This window comes from Astatotilapia calliptera, chromosome 4 (genome assembly GCF_900246225.1).
Source record: "Astatotilapia calliptera chromosome 4, fAstCal1.2, whole genome shotgun sequence".
NCBI classification, from domain to species: domain Eukaryota; kingdom Metazoa; phylum Chordata; class Actinopteri; order Cichliformes; family Cichlidae; genus Astatotilapia; species Astatotilapia calliptera.
Window position 1 is genome coordinate 30,361,054 of NC_039305.1, and position 13,143 is coordinate 30,374,196.

The 13,143-nt window shown below is 41.2% G+C and overlaps 1 protein-coding gene across 1 annotated transcript; it reads right to left on the reverse strand.

Annotated features, from left to right (window-relative positions):
* Window positions 1-9,987: 9,987 nt before the first annotated feature.
* On the reverse strand, window positions 9,988-11,984 carry LOC113020082 (N-acetylglutamate synthase, mitochondrial-like). Its single transcript, XM_026163751.1, has 4 exons — window positions 11,965-11,984; window positions 11,664-11,795; window positions 10,492-10,674; window positions 9,988-10,246 (listed from the first exon to the last, which is right to left on the reverse strand). Exons 3-4 carry the CDS (start codon window positions 10,647-10,649, stop codon window positions 10,069-10,071), a joined length of 336 nt encoding a protein of 111 aa, XP_026019536.1. The 5' UTR covers window positions 10,650-10,674; window positions 11,664-11,795; window positions 11,965-11,984; the 3' UTR covers window positions 9,988-10,068.
* Between the last annotated feature and the right edge of the window lie 1,159 nt (window positions 11,985-13,143).

The window sequence follows — 13,143 nt, forward strand, 5'->3', positions numbered from 1 at the left end:
ATATGCTGCATGCACCTCTATACCACCAAGCGGGGGAATGCATTCACCCGTGTACTGTCTCAGGCTTATCTCAGTCGCTTGGAGAGCCGGCGCCCCGCCCGAGTGCCATAAGCTGTGGTAGGTGGCTTGGCTGATCACGGAAGCTGAGGCCACTGTATCCACCTCCATTTGTAGCTCCTTCCCATTTACCTGGATAGTGGCATATGGGCTCTGCATGGCATTTATTTAAGCCAACCAGATTAAACATGTTGAAAACACACTCATCCTCCTCAGGCGCTATGCTCTGCAGGTGATGCATGTTTAGTTTGGGTTTTGTCTTCCATTCCTTCTTTGGTTTCTCCTTAGAGCTCCTGCATTTCTTGGCTAAGTGCCCCTTTTTCTTGAAGTTTTAGCAGGTACTGTCTTTGAAAACACACTCCTTGGCAAAATCTGCTCCCCCACACTGGTAACACTCCACTAGCTCCCTCAGTTTGCCTCTCACACTCTGAGATACATGATGTACATCAGCTGAGTGCATATTGTCGTTAGCGTTCTGATGTCTTTAATGTTATTAGCTGCTGTTTCTATTGCCTGAGCAATTTTCAAAGCTTTCTTAAAGTCCAGTGTGGGCTCCCCAAACAACCGACGCTGCATGCCATCAACATTTATACCACACACCAACCTGTCGCGTAGCATGTCATCCAGCACGCCTCCAAACTCACAGTGCTCCAATAGCTGTCTCAGCTCCACCACATACGCAGCCACTGAAACTCCTGGCTTGCATGAATGAGTGTGGAATTTAAACCGCTGAACAATCACGGAGGGTTTTGGCAAGTGATGATTTTGCACCAATGTCACCAGTTCTTTGAAGCTGAAGTCTCCGAGGCATCGTCAGGTTACGTATCAACTTAGTTCACCAGTGCTTTCTTTCTTTCTCAGGATGTACTAAACTGTAGATTTTGCCACAACTAATATTGTAGTGATTTGTTGCATTGGATTTTTTTCTATTTTAGCAGCTTAGGGGTGGCTTGTTTCACCTACACGGAGGGCTCCTTTTACCACATGTTGTCTATTAACAGAAAATCTTCCAAATGCAAGAACCACACCTCAAATGAAAGCTGACAGTCTGCACATTAGTCTATGTCCATTATATAACTATATTTGGAATATGTTTAAGTAAATGGGTAAAAAAAAAAAAACTTGTGTCAGTGTCCAAATATATATATTGATCTAAATGGGGGGGATGCTGTTGCTACTACAATAAATACAGTTTGTAGAGGTAGGAATGTTGGTTGCATTATAGTATAAATAAAAATACGGTTTATGGATAAAGTGTAATCTCCTTGAGTGTTGGCAGTGCAGTTAACCTTCAATCAGACTGAAGGTAGGGCATGTTTGACAGCCTGTCGGTAGAAGCTTCTATTGAGTCTGTTTGTCTTTGACCTGATGGACCTCTAGTGTTTACCAGAGGGAAAGGGGGGAAAAGGTGAGTGTCCAGGGTGTGAGGGGTCCTTGATGATGATGCTGGCTTTCCGCTGAAGTCTGCCAGTATAAATGTCTCTGAGGGGGGTTAGTGAAGTCCCAATTGCCCGCACTGCTGCCCTCACCACCCACTGCAGTTTCCTCTTGTCCTCTACAGTGCAGCAGTTGAACCAGAGTGTGCTGGAGTAGGTCAGAAGGCTCTCAGTGGTGGAGTAGAAGTTTACTAGCAGTCTCTGGGGTAATTGGGCCTAATGCAGCTTCCTGAGAAAGTGCAGCCTTTGTTGTGCTTTCCCTACCTAGTGGGAAATGTTTGTGGACCAGGTAAGGTCGGCCGAGATTTGGACTCCGAGGAACTTAAAGCTTTCTACCCTTTCTACCTCCTCCCCATCAATGTAGAGGATAGAGTGCTCAGATCACTTTGTTCACCTGAAGTCAGTTACCATCTCCTTGGTCTTGGCTGTGTTCAGATGTAGGTTGTTGTTGTCACACCATTGCTTCAGATGCTGAATCTCCTCTCTGTAGGCTGATTCATTGTTGTTGTCAATCAGTCCTATGATGGTGGTGTCATCAGCAAATTTTATGATGGTGTTACTGGTGTGGATTGGAGAACAATCATGGGTGGAAAGTGAGTAAAAGAGGGGACTGAGAACACACCCCTGTGGGATGCCTACGTTCAGAATGAGGGTGCAGGAGGTGTGCTCTCCCATCCTGACGTTCTGAGATCTGTTGCTCAGGAAGTCCAATATCCAGGTGCACAGTGAGCTGCTGAGTCCTAAGTTGAGTCCTAGTTTATTAACCGGTTTTTGGGGTTGAACTGTATTGAAGGCAGAGCTGAAGTCCACAAACAGCATTCTCACATAGGTGTTACTACTGTCCAGGTGTGTGAGGGTTGAGTGAAGAGCTGTTATTATGGCGTCCTCTGTCAACCTGTTTGCCCTGTATGCAAAATGGTATGGATCGAGGTCTGCAGGGATGGCAGCTTTAATGTGCAACATGATGAGTTTCTCAAAGTGTTTGGCAATTATGGATGTTAAAGCAACTGGACAGTAGTCATTCAAGCAACTCACTGTTCTTCTTGGGCACTGGAAGGATGGTGGTTGACTTAAAGCAGGATGGTACTACAGACTGTAGAAGGGAGAGGTTGAAGATGGATGAAAACCTCTGCTAGTTGGTCTTATGCAAGCTTTAACCTTCCTGCCTTCTTGGGACCTTTTTGTGCCACTGCTATGTGTTAAATGGCTGCCATTTCCACTGTGTTCAGTGGAATATAACCAAACTTGCCACAGGATAGTTTTTACCTGTCAATGTTAATATTCCAGTGTGAATTCCTTAAATCAGCCTAAAATGGCTGAGCAGCAGAAATCCCCACACCCATCACCCTGGGGACCATTTTCTGCCCATTGACTTCCATTATAAACGCTATTTTTCAACCCCAAATTATCATCATATGATTTTATTTTTTCTTCTTTTCTTGGATGTCAATGAAGACTCAGGGCTTTGAAGTTTTAATTTTTAAATTGCAAAAAAAATGCAAAAAAAATAATGGCAGGTCAAAATGTATGTTGGTGCCAATCTTTGGTCCATCTAAAGGCCTACTTATAATGACAATCACATATTACTTCAACTGGTTTTTTGTGGAAATTAGTTTCGTTTTTTGGTTTTTGGGGCTTATAACACAGGGCGCTCATGTAATAACACTGGGATTTGAAGGGTTAAAACAACGAAAATATAATTAAAACTTTACATGAATATTTCAGGGAGAAGTAGTTTTACAAGGTTGGCTAATTTAAAGTGGAATAAAATATGGATATATGGTCTTTTTATGGCGTGGCTGAGAATGGTCCCTAGGGTGATGGGTGTGAGTTTTTTAAAGGATGGCAGGAGGGTTAAGCACTCTTCCGGCTACTCTGTCAGGACCCGCTGCTTTCCTCAAGTTGACTCTGCACAGGTTTAGGGTATCAGGTGAGGTGATGTCCGGGGAGTGGTTTGTGTGTGATTGTCTTTGTAGCCAGTAAGTGTCTTGATCACCTGCCACATTTCTCGAGTTGTTTGTTTGAAAGTGTTCCTCGATGTGCTGTTTGTATTTTCACTTGGCTTCTTTTATACCTTTAAACAGAGATTTTTATAAAGAAAAAACAATAGCCACTGAAACAACCTGATGAGCCATCTGTAATGTGGGGGGTTTGCACTTTTGATAACTTTCTTATCAGTTCGACTCATCAGATCTATTTGCACAAAGCATATGGCAGGCACTCACACACATCATTCTAACAACTCAGTAACAGTCAGTCTGCCCCAGGGCAGCTGTGGCTACAACTGTAGCTTGCCTTCACCAGTGTATGAATGTGAGAGTGAATGAATAGTGGTATTGTAAAGCGCTTTGATGCAATCCATTATTATTATTATTATTATTAACAGACTGTACCTTCAATTTCTGTAATGCAGCTGATTCTCCTGTCTGAGGACAAGCACAATACAATACAATGCAAAAAGTTTAATACTGCATCATGCAGGCTGTCTTGATGCAAGCTCAATCACTCTGTAGTTATTTTGTTTTACTCCTGCTGGATTATGTGGGCAGGTCTTTCCAGTAACTATAACTGGGGATTTGATTCCGTCAGGAACGGTCCTAGGTCAAAACTTGTCGGGGTGCTCAGCCCCCAATCATAATGTCACTCAAACAATGCCTTGCAATTGCTATTACAACATTAGATTACAAAGTTATCTTTAAAAGCAACTCAATAGGTTGGACAACAGTAGTATATGACTGCCACCTTTGTGGAGGAGGGGTGAGGTGGGGTGGGGGTGAGGTGGGGTTTGGGGTGTGGGGTTTGGGGTGGGTGGGGGGCACCACTTTGGGGTCCTTAGGGACTGAGTAAAGCGCTACACAAATGCAGGCCATTACCATTTACCATTTACTGTGCAGACCCAACACAGGATATCAGTGGTGAATAGATTTGTAGCCTCTGTTTGGAGTAATATGCACCTTTTTAAATGCTACCATTCATGTCATAATCTTATTTTCTGTTTTCCCACCTCACTATCTGCCCATTTGCTTACTTTGTCCTTCCTGCTCTTTTGCAGTCTGCCATCTCTCTGTCCATTCCAGTTGCACACAAATGTATAGTGTTAAACTAGAAAATAACATAAATCTTATATTGTATATAATACAATATGCTATATTGTATTCAGAATGAGGGATCACCTGGATCTGGACCTGCACTGTAAACAAACACTGATGTCTAATTTGACCAAAGGAACATAATTTTTTAACACACTAAAATAATAAAGTACATCAGCTCCTCAGCAGCTAACAGAAGGTTAAAATGAGCTACTAATCTCTTTATGTGTCACGCCCCCACATTATCAGAACAGTTTGCACTTTTGCTTGTTAACGTTTCATGTAAAGTGTGTTTCAGTGTGTTAAATTACCTTCTTATTATGACAAGCCACACTGTGCTAAAGCACACAACAGCTCTGTGTGGGCACACTGTAACAGCATGATATTCAATTCAATTTTCAATTCAATTTTATTTATATAGCGCCAAATCACAACAAAAGTCGCCTCAAGGCGCTTCATAGATACAGAGAAAAACCCAACAATCATATGACCCCCTATGAGCAAGCACTTTGGCGACAGTGGGAAGGAAAAACTCCCTTTTAACAGGAAGAAACCTCCGGCAGAACCAGGCTCAGGGAGGGGCGGCCATCTGCTGCGACCGGTTGGGGTGAGAGAAGGAAGACAGGATAAAGACATGCTGTGGAAGAGAGACAGAGGTTAATAACAGATATGATTCAATGCAGAGAGGTCTATTAATACATAGTGAGTGAGAAAGGTGACTGGAAAGGCAAAACTCAATGCATCATGGGAATCCCCCGGCAGCCTACATCTATTGCAGCATAACAAAGGGAGGATTCAGGGTCACCTGGTCCAGCCCTAACTATATGCTTTAGAAAAAAGGAAAGTTTTAAGCCTAATCTTAAAAGTAGAGATAGTGTCTGTCTCCCGAATCCAAACTGGAAGCTGGTTCCACAGAAGAGGGGCCTGAAAACTGAAGGCTCTCCCTCCCATTCTACTTTTAAATCAAAAACACTGGACAGTTAAACTTGTTTTCATTTTACACTGCACTGTCTCCAGTAGACAAGCTGGCAAAACATTAACATTAGAAGACATCAAATAATACTAAAATTATTTATCATTACAAGTTTTGATTTTGGTCTTTACCAAATGTTGAGGAGAATTTCTGATTAAATGCTTTAGTGTGAATATTTCAGAGCAGGGCGCGTTTTTAAAACTGAAGACAGCCTCCTCCTCCCACTGTAGAGACAGTTAATCTGCGGTACCACCAACTGGTTAAAGACGGAACTGCACTCAGAGTTAAAGTGACACTTTGTGTTACCTATTTTTTTCATCACCACGCATAATGTAAATATTCTGGCTTTTATCAAATGAAAAATTGCAAATATCCAAAACACAGCAGCAAATGCAGTGAGACTGACAATTTCAGAACAAAAATAACCCAACTGACAAAAAAATAAATAAAATAAACTAAAAAATCACCCCCTGGATCCAACCAAGCAAATAAGTAAAAGCTTTCCATTAGATAATTACTGCTGTGTACGAGCTTCTCATTAAGCATTAACCTGCCATGCTGGAAAGCATTTATATTAACTACAAGTTCTAACAAGATTACAGACCCTATTTCAGTAAATGCTGCTAAAGGTCTCCTGAGATCTCAGACACTTATTGACTGCTGCTAAAGAAAGACAGGATGTGACACAGAGGTAAATACGTGCTATCTTTTTTAAGTGATTGTTGCCACCAAATCAAAATATTTAACATATGTCCTATCTATTATTGTGAATCTTGTTGACACAGGGCTCGACCTGCTGGTCAAAGACAAAACTGCACAGCTCCCATGAAACTTTGTGTTACATAATTCACTCATCTTTGTGATCAGGGAAAATTTTCTTTTGTGCAAGAAAAAATGCATATATCATAACACATCAATGTGTAATCTTTTTACCACTTGCAGTAAATATAAATGTTGACATTTAACATGTGATCTCTGTCTTTCCATCAAGTATTTTAAGCATCGTGATGGCAGCTTTGTTAATGGTGATGGCCTGACGGACATCAGAGATTCATACGAGCTGGTGGAGTACGCCAAGAGCCTTCCTGATTTGTTCCAGAATCAAGCTGGTGTCAGAGTGTGTAAGAACTGAATACTAAAATATTTTAATGTAATTCTGGCACATCTACTGAAATACATAAACTCCTGAAAGAACCACTAGGAATACTCAGGTTTTAAATTTTATTCACTTTACCACAACAGAGGTTAGAAAAAGAACTTAATCCTCGTAAATCAGCGTACTCAGATTCCTAAAGCTAGCAGCCATAATCTCAGCTACACGGTTGCATCTATTTTTAACCTTTCCTAAAGGTTCCCTTGCACTAATCTGCCATTCTTACTCCTCTATTAAAAGGGGGTGATCATATTATTTTAACTAATTATACACTAATCTAAACTTTCAGTTTTGGTAAACGTACTTCAATCTCGGATCTTTGAACAGATTAAATCTCTATGGTCTCCTTTTCAGTCATATTATATTAAAAGTTGCAGTACTGTTACTGCTGTTATTGTCATATATGATACAGCCTCAGCACACAAAAAATGTGTCCTCTAGTTTTCAGACGTTGTGAGATCAGCAATGTCATATTAAAATTTGATAAAAGTGGTCAACAAACTGAGTTGGTGTCTACTTTTAAATATCTAGGATTTCCAAGTGATTATGGTTTAGTATATTATAAGAAAACTGAAACTTTTTGGGGGGGGGGGGGGGGGGGTTATAGAAATAATTCCTGTTTTTCATTTTATGTAAAACAGAAACAGGTGGAGATCATTTTTATTGATAATACAGGGAGTGCAGAATTATTAAGCAAATGAGTATTTTGTCCACATCATCCTCTTCATGCATGTTGTCTTACTCCAAGCTGTATAGGCTCGAAAGCCTACTACCAATTAAGCATATTAGGTGATGTGCATCTCTGTAATGAGAAGGGGTGTGGTCTAATGACATCAACACCCTATATCAGGTGTGCATAATTATTAGGCAACATCCTTTCCTTTGGCAAAATGGGTCAAAAGAAGGACTTGACAGGCTCAGAAAAGTCAAAAATAGTGAGATATCTTGCAGAGGGATGCAGCAGTCTCAAAATTGCAAAGCTTCTGAAGCGTGATCATCGAACAATCAAGCGTTTCATTCAAAATAGTCAACAGGGTCGCAAGAAGCGTGTGGAAAAACCAAGGCGCAAAATAACTGCCCATGAACTGAGAAAAGTCAAGCGTGCAGCTGCCAAGATGCCACTTGCCACCAGTTTGGCCATATTTCAGAGCTGCAACATCACTGGAGTGCCCAAAAGCACAAGGTGTGCAATACTCAGAGACATGGCCAAGGTAAGAAAGGCTGAAAGACGACCACCACTGAACAAGACACACAAGCTGAAACGTCAAGACTGGGCCAAGAAATATCTCAAGACTGGTTTTTCTAAGGTTTTATGGACTGATGAAATGAGAGTGAGTCTTGATGGGCCAGATGGATGGGCCCGTGGCTGGATTGGTAAAGGGCAGAGAGCTCCAGTCCGACTCAGACGCCAGCAAGGTGGAGGTGGAGTACTGGTTTGGGCTGGTATCATCAAAGATGAGCTTGTGGGGCCTTTTCGGGTTGAGGATGGAGTCAAGCTCAACTCCCAGTCCTACTGCCAGTTTCTGGAAGACACCTTCTTCAAGCAGTGGTACAGGAAGAAGTCTGCATCCTTCAAGAAAAACATGATTTTCATGCAGGACAATGCTCCATCACACGCTTCCAAGTACTCCACAGCGTGGCTGGCAAGAAAGGGTATAAAAGAAGAAAAACTAATGACATGGCCTCCTTGTTCACCTGATCTGAACCCCATTGAGAACCTGTGGTCCATCATCAAATGTGAGATTTACAAGGAGGGAAAACAGTACACCTCTCTGAACAGTGTCTGGGAGGCTGTGGTTGCTGCTGCACGCAATGTTGATGGTGAACAGATCAAAACACTGACAGAATCCATGGATGGCAGGCTTTTGAGTGTCCTTGCAAAGAAAGGTGGCTATATTGGTCGCTGATTTGTTTTTGTTTTGTTTTTGAATGTCAGAAATGTATATTTGTGAATGTGGAGATGTTATATTGGTTTCACTGGTAAAAATAAATAATTGAAATGGGTATATATTTGTTTTTGTTAAGTTGCCTAATAATTATGCACAGTAATAGTCACCTGCACACACAGATATCCCCCTAAAATAGCTAAAACTAAAAACAAACTAAAAATTACTTCCACAAACATTCAGCTTTGATATTAATGAGTTTTTTGGGTTCATTGAGAACATGGTTGTTGTTCAATAATAAAATTATTCCTCAGAAATACAACTTGCCTAATAATTCTGCACTCCCTGTAGATGTGCTTCTGTTCATTAATTGGATAGTGTTTTTCATGGGGCACTAAGATTCATCACCAACTGTGGTCCCCATACATATGACTGTGTACTCTAAAGTCATTTGGACATCTTTATGTATTTGATGACTCGATCACAGGAATGTGTTTATTAATAAAATCATGCTGGTCCCCAGAAATTACATTTGGCATGAGCCAAATGGTCTGAACTTCAACACCGCCTTTATTACTGTGCTGTCAGATATATCAGCAGTTTTTAAAAGTGCTGAACTTGTTAGCTACACAGCACTGGCAGTGTTTCAGAGTCCACTCTGGACATCAGGGGTTGGTTTCAAGTAAAGTAGCCCCCTGTGTGTAGATGTCCGTATGCCTTAGCAAAGTGGAAAACCTGAGCTTCATGTCTCTAGAATGATTTAGATTGTGGCCATATTTCTTTTTAAAAAGAGGATTCTTTATATTTTGTTAAAACACTGTGGTGTTTTCCACACAGTTTAGTTGAGCAGGCTACCATGCTATGTTAACTGATGCCCGAGTGTATTTGGTGACTCACTTCACATTTTAATTAATTAATTTATGTGTCCAAGAAAAATGATTATTTTACTAGTGGATAATTCTCTCACTCTTGTCTTTGGAAGAGCTGCAGCTGTTCCTGTCTCACATTTCCCATATCAGCAGGCCAGTTTGCTGCCTCTTCAGGTCATCTTGCAGTGCAGCTGGTGTGAACTGGAAAGCAACTCTAATCAGAACTTACAGCAGATGATAACCTGGTTCATTCAGTTCATCATCACGTGGTCAAGCTGACAGTGACTGCAGAACTGGGTGGGGACTACAATGAGCAGCACAAAATGAGAAAGCGAAACAATGAGCTGCTCCATGTGTGGTGTGGACCCAGCTTTGAATGGATACACATACATACACATTTCCCTGTAAGTGAGAAAAGCTGCACTAATAAAGTCTTCACATAACTTTAGGTTCTGGTTTCAAGGTGTAGAAAAACTGAGAACACCGTGTTTGATGGTGCAGAGTTGAACAAAATGAAATTCCAGGCCCTTAGACCTAAAAGTTTTAATGTTCACAATTTTTCAAGGTTGAAGAGCTACATAGTGAACTGCTGGGAAGCAGGTGAGTCAGGATCCTGCAGCAGGTGGAGGAGGCTGCTGGGAGGAGGTGGGAGCACTGTGGAATGAATCAGGAAGGCTCTTGGCGTACTCCACCAGCTCGTATGAATCTCTGATGTCCGTCAGGCCAAACCAGAACACAGTCCACATACCATTAACAAAGCTGCCATCACAATGCTTAAAATACCTGATGGAAAGAGAGAGAACACATGTCAAACAAACAAAATATTCTCTTGAAATGGTCAACGAAAAGACTGGACTAAAAATGAGTGAAAAAGCAGCCAATAAGGAGCAAGACTTTAGCACATTGCATCATCATCACATTGTCATCTTTTTTTTCTGCAGTCTTTAACATATATTTAGATGTTTGTTCATAGTGTGGTTCATGTAATGTAAATGCCAGTGTGAAAGTCTAAAAAGCTCACGTCTTACCAGGGGTTGATTTTGTTGGTGGCTCTAGACCTCCAGAAGAGTTTACCCAGGTCCTGTCTGATACACTCCCACAGGATGTGGCTGGTGCCCTGGCCCTGCTTACTGCTGCTCACCACAAACTTGTCGAGGTAGGGAGTGCCGCTGTTCACCGGCTCCATGGTGATGATAGCTGCTGCGCTGTACCTGGAAGGACACAGATGTCCAACAGCTGACATTCTCACAGTCGGTGATGCTGATAACTATTTCAAACCATATTTGGACATATATAAACTGACTGACTAATTTTCTGCTTTACCTTGAACATGTAAATATAACTAAAACAACAAAATTCATTGTAAATTGAAAAAAATAAAGTAAAAGATAACAAGTTGCCATGGAAATCTCTATTCACTATATACATATATACACACAATAACACATAAAGAAATATAGCTTTACAAAACCAAACAAAACCAAACATTTATACATTGCATTTTCCACACTGTGATTAATACCTCTACAAGATTGAAAAAATATTTCAATTTTAACTGTAACTAAAGTACATCCTAAGTACAAGAACTGTAAAGTGACTTTTGAATGAATTTTCTCATTTTCAGAATGAGCAATTACTTATATCAAACCATTTTCTAAATTTTGCTCATTTCAGAAGTCACACCCAAGATATTTGTGTCATCAGCAAATAAAACAAATATTAAACAATCTGACATTTTGCATAAATCATTGATAAACATAATAAATAATTGTGGCCCCAAGACGAATCCCTGTGGTACACCACACACAATGTCCAAACGTTCCGATTTATACTCTCCCATTTTCACAAGGTCTGGTTCCCACTCCCCGTCATCCTAATAATATTTCATGGTTAATCGTATCAAATGTGTTGTTAAGATTAAGAAATACCCCAGCCATGAATTTCTTATTGTATTTTGTCATTGTCTCGTCAATTTGTCATTTCTTCTATGAGACCTGTTAACACTCATGTTGTAGACTGGCTTGTTCTAAATCCGTACTGATTGTAAAGAGTAGTTTGCGCTTGTCAGTGATTTTTTTCCTGTCTGACAGTGAAAATCATTTTTGAGAATTGTAGTAGAAGGGAAAAAGACCTGGAATTAATGAAGTGGTGTTTTTTACCTTCGGTCTGGGTATTCTTTCATTTGAATAGTTGCACTCACCCTTCAGAAAGGTAGATGGAGTGGAGTCGGCCTTTCAGAGAGTCAATGTAGCATTTCTTCAGAGTTTTCTCAAACGACTTGTTGATGAGCGCCAGCAAACAATCCACATCAATTCCATCTAGAGAGTTATACCTACACGTACACACACACACACACACACACACACACACACACACACATACATATATATATATATATATATATATATGTATATATACATACATACATATACAGGGAGTGCAGAATTATTAGGCAAATGAGTATTTTGTCCACATCATCCTCTTCATGCATGTTGTCTTACTCCAAGCTGTATAGGCTCGAAAGCCTACTACCAATTAAGCATATTAGGTGATGTGCATCTCTGTAATGAGAAGGGGTGTGGTCTAATGACATCAACACCCTATATCAGGTGTGCATAATTATTAGGCAACGTCCTTTCCTTTGGCAAAATGGGTCAAAAGAAGGACTTGACAGGCTCAGAAAAGTCAAAAATAGTGAGATATCTTGCAGAGGGATGCAGCAGTCTCAAAATTGCAAAGCTTCTGAAGCGTGATCATCGAACAATCAAGCGTTTCATTCAAAATAGTCAACAGGGTCGCAAGAAGCGTGTGGAAAAACCAAGGTGCAAAATAACTGCCCATGAACTGAGAAAAGTCAAGCGTGCAGCTGCCAAGATGCCACTTGCCACCAGTTTGGCCATATTTCAGAGCTGCAACATCACTGGAGTGCCCAAAAGCACAAGGTGTGCAATACTCAGAGACATGGCCAAGGTAAGAAAGGCTGAAAGACGACCACCACTGAACAAGACACACAAGCTGAAACGTCAAGACTGGGCCAAGAAATATCTCAAGACTGGTTTTTCTAAGGTTTTATGGACTGATGACATGAGAGTGAGTCGTGATGGGCCAGATGGATGGGCCCGTGGCTGGATTGGTAAAGGGCAGAGAGCTCCAGTCCGACTCAGACGCCAGCAAGGTGGAGGTGGAGTACTGGTTTGGGCTGGTATCATCAAAGATGAGCTTGTGGGGCCTTTTCGGGTTGAGGATGGAGTCAAGCTCAACTCCCAGTCCTACTGCCAGTTTCTGGAAGACACCTTCTTCAAGCAGTGGTACAGGAAGAAGTCTGCATCCTTCAAGAAAAACATGATTTTCATGCAGGACAATGCTCCATCACACGCTTCCAAGTACTCCACAGCGTGGCTGGCAAGAAAGGGTATAAAAGAAGAAAAACTAATGACATGGCCTCCTTGTTCACCTGATCTGAACCCCATTGAGAACCTGTGGTCCATCATCAAATGTGAGATTTACAAGGAGGGAAAACAGTACACCTCTCTGAACAGTGTCTGGGAGGCTGTGGTTGCTGCTGCACGCAATGTTGATGGTGAACAGATCAAAACACTGACAGAATCCATGGATGGCAGGCTTTTGAGTGTCCTTGCAAAGAAAGGTGGCTATATTGGTCGCTGATTTGTTTTTGTTTT